Source organism: Galeopterus variegatus, unplaced genomic scaffold (genome assembly GCF_000696425.1).
Source record: "Galeopterus variegatus unplaced genomic scaffold, G_variegatus-3.0.2 Scaffold9684, whole genome shotgun sequence".
Lineage (NCBI taxonomy): Eukaryota > Metazoa > Chordata > Mammalia > Dermoptera > Cynocephalidae > Galeopterus > Galeopterus variegatus.
In genome coordinates, this window is record NW_007735795.1 from 63067 (window position 1) to 66266 (window position 3200).

At 33.2% G+C, this 3200-nt stretch overlaps 1 protein-coding gene across 1 annotated transcript in view; it reads left to right on the forward strand.

Annotated features, from left to right (window-relative positions):
* Nucleotides 1-2091: 2091 nt before the first annotated feature.
* Nucleotides 2092-3200, forward strand: part of LOC103609500 (UDP-glucuronosyltransferase 2B15-like) — a 3193-nt gene continuing 2084 nt past the window's right edge. Inside the window, exons 1-2 of the mRNA XM_008593811.1 lie at nucleotides 2092-2698; nucleotides 2755-2877. Coding sequence (XP_008592033.1) covers nucleotides 2092-2698; nucleotides 2755-2877 — 730 coding nt within the window. The remainder of the gene's footprint in view (nucleotides 2699-2754; nucleotides 2878-3200) is intronic.

The window sequence follows — 3200 nt, forward strand, 5'->3', positions numbered from 1 at the left end:
GAAGAGAGGAAATGAAATGCTCTCTCATCACAAAGAAATAATAAACTTTTGTAATAACTAATGTGCTAATTACCCTGAATCAATCATCACACATCATATACATGTATTGAAATATAACACCATACTCCATAAACGGGTATCATCAATATGTGTCAATTAAATAATAAATGGATAAATAATTTAATTAAAATATATTATTCAAGATCATATAATTCCTAAGAACAAATTTAACAAAAAGTATACAACTTGAATGGTGAAAACTAAAAAACACTATTAAAAGAAATTAAAGAATATCTAAATAAATGGAAAGGCAGCTCATGTTCATAAATTAAAACAAAACACTTAATATTGTTGTAACGGTCATGCTCTACTCCCCAAATTGATATACAAATTCAATGCAATCTTATCAACATCCCAGTGTTTTCTTGTAAACAACCTATAGGATTAGAGAATATACTTGCAATCCACCTACGTGATAAGGAACTTGTATCAAAAATATATTTTAAAATAAAACCTATGACTCAATAATATGAAGATAAATGACCCAATCAAAAATGAGCAAAGGATATGAATAGAAATTTCCCCAAGAAAAATATGCAATGGCTATTAAGTATATAAATCAATGCTCAACATCATTGGATACCAAAAAATATATAAATCATAATGAGATACCACTCTACTCCTACTATCTTGCCTACAATCAATGATGTATAATGCAAGGAAACATCAAAAAGTTGCAGAAAAATAAAAGTGAAAGATAATATTAATATTTCTGTGATATCTTTGAAGAACCCCAGGAAAAATTGTTGTCAAGGATATGGAGAAATTGCAGCCCCCATACTTTGCTGATGAAAATAGAACTTGGTGCAGCTGCTTTGAAAAATAGTCTAACAATTCCTCAAATAGTTACACATACAGCTGTCATATGACCCAGCAATTCCACTTCTAGGTATATGCCTAAGTGAAATGAAATAGTCTACACAAAGCTTGTGCATGAATATTAATAAACAGCATCATCTATAATAGCCAAAAATAGGAGAAAAATCAATTTCCGTAAACTGATAAATGAAGAAATAAAATGTGCATATGCATAATATAGAATACTACTTGGAAATCAAAAGAAACAAAGTCCTGATATGTGCTATGCCATGGATGAACCTTTAAAACATTGTGCTAATTGAACGAAGCCAGTCACTAAAAGACCACAGGTCATATGATTCCATTCACAAAAAGTATTCAGAATAGGCAAATCTATGAGATAAAAATTAGACCAGTGGTTGCCTAGGGCTGGTAAGATGGAGAATTCATGGTGGAGAGATGCAGGCTAAAGTGTATAGAGTTTCTGTATGAAGGTGAAAATGCTCTAAAACTGAATATTCTGGTGGATTTACAATTCTGGGAATATATTATGAAGCATTAAATTTTATACAATACTTGGTGAATGGTAAGGTATGTGAATTATATGTCCACAAAGTTTTTTAAAAAGAAATTCTTCAGTCACGAACTCCAACAAATGCTGCTTTGACTATATAATTACTTTATGCCTAGTTCTGTGTCAGGAAGACTACAGACACAAGAACCTCTCACTTGCCAATGTTTTTGACAGATTTTATTGCATAAGACAAGAGACTTGCACATGCAAGGTCATCAATATTAGCTCAATGTTAAAACTTATAAACATAAAAGTGATATTAAACACACTTGCGTAAGCATGAGACCATCTACCTTTTGTTTGTTCATTTGCCATCCACATGCTCAGACTGTTCATAAAATTCCTTTATTTAGAAGCCTAGGAGTTTTTGATGCCATTCTCAAATATTTTACATAAGACAAGTGAATTGACTTGCACATTCACAGTCATCAATCTTAGCTTATAAACACAAAAGAGACACTAAACACATTTGTGTAAGCATGAGATCATCCACCTTTGGTTTGCCCTCTTGCCATGCACATTCTCTGCCTGTTCATGTAATGTATTAACGTTGAAGTGTAGGAGTTATATTTTAACTTCTTGATTGATTTCTCCTTGGACATAAGCATGAGAATAAGAGAGAAACAACAACTAAAAAAGAAGCATTGCATTGCATCAAGATGTCTATGACATGGACATCAGCTTTTCTGCTGCTACAAGTGAATTGTTACTTTAAATTTGGAAGTTGTTTAAAGGTGCTGGTGTGGCCCACAGAATACAGCCACTGGATGAATATGAAGACAATCCTGGATGAACTTTTACAGAGAGTGCATGAGGTGACTGTATTGACATCTTCAGCTTCCATTCTTGTTGATACCAACAAAACATCGGGTAGTAAATTTGAAGTTTATCCTACATCTTTAAGTAAAGATGTTTATGAGGATACGTTCATGAGCCTGATCAGTAAGATGGTGTATGATATTCCAAAAGATTCATTTTGGTCATATTTTTCACAAATGCAGGAAATCCTGTGGGAATTTTCTGACTATGCTCTAATGCTATGTAAAGAAGCAGTTTTGAACAAGAAATATATGATAAAACTACAAGAATCAAGGTTTAATGTCATTCTTGCAGATGCCATTTGTCCCTGTGGTGAGCTGCTGGCTGAGCTACTTCAAATACCCTTTGTGTACAGTCTGCGCTTCTCTCCTGGATACACATTTGAAAAGTATAGTGGAGGACTTCTAATCCCTCCTTCCTATGTACCTATTGTTCTATCAGAATTAAGTGATCAAATGGCATTCATGGNATCCCTCCTTCCTATGTACCTATTGTTCTATCAGAATTAAGTGATCAAATGGCATTCATGGAGAGAGTGAAAAATATGATATATGTGCTTTACTTTGACTTTTGGTTTCAAACATGTAATATGAGGACGTGGGATCGGTTTTACAGTGAAACACTAGGTAAGTCATGTTTTTAATTGGTGGCGTGCAGTCCTAACTATCCTATGCCTTTGAATATGAGCCTATATAAATATAAGTTTATAGGTGTGTGTTTGTTGTAAGTGAAATGATGAATTGGAAATAAGATGTTGTATCAGTCTCAGGAATATTAAGGAAAGGCTGACATCATGGAGTCAGTTAGAACCCTATGACCATCATGTCTACAGAACACTCTACGTCATTATCCAGAAAATTTAAGCTCCTAGGATTTCGTGAAACAATTACATATACACTTTACTATGCATTTTTCATTTTTTTAAAAAAAGTCATTAGACACATCAAGA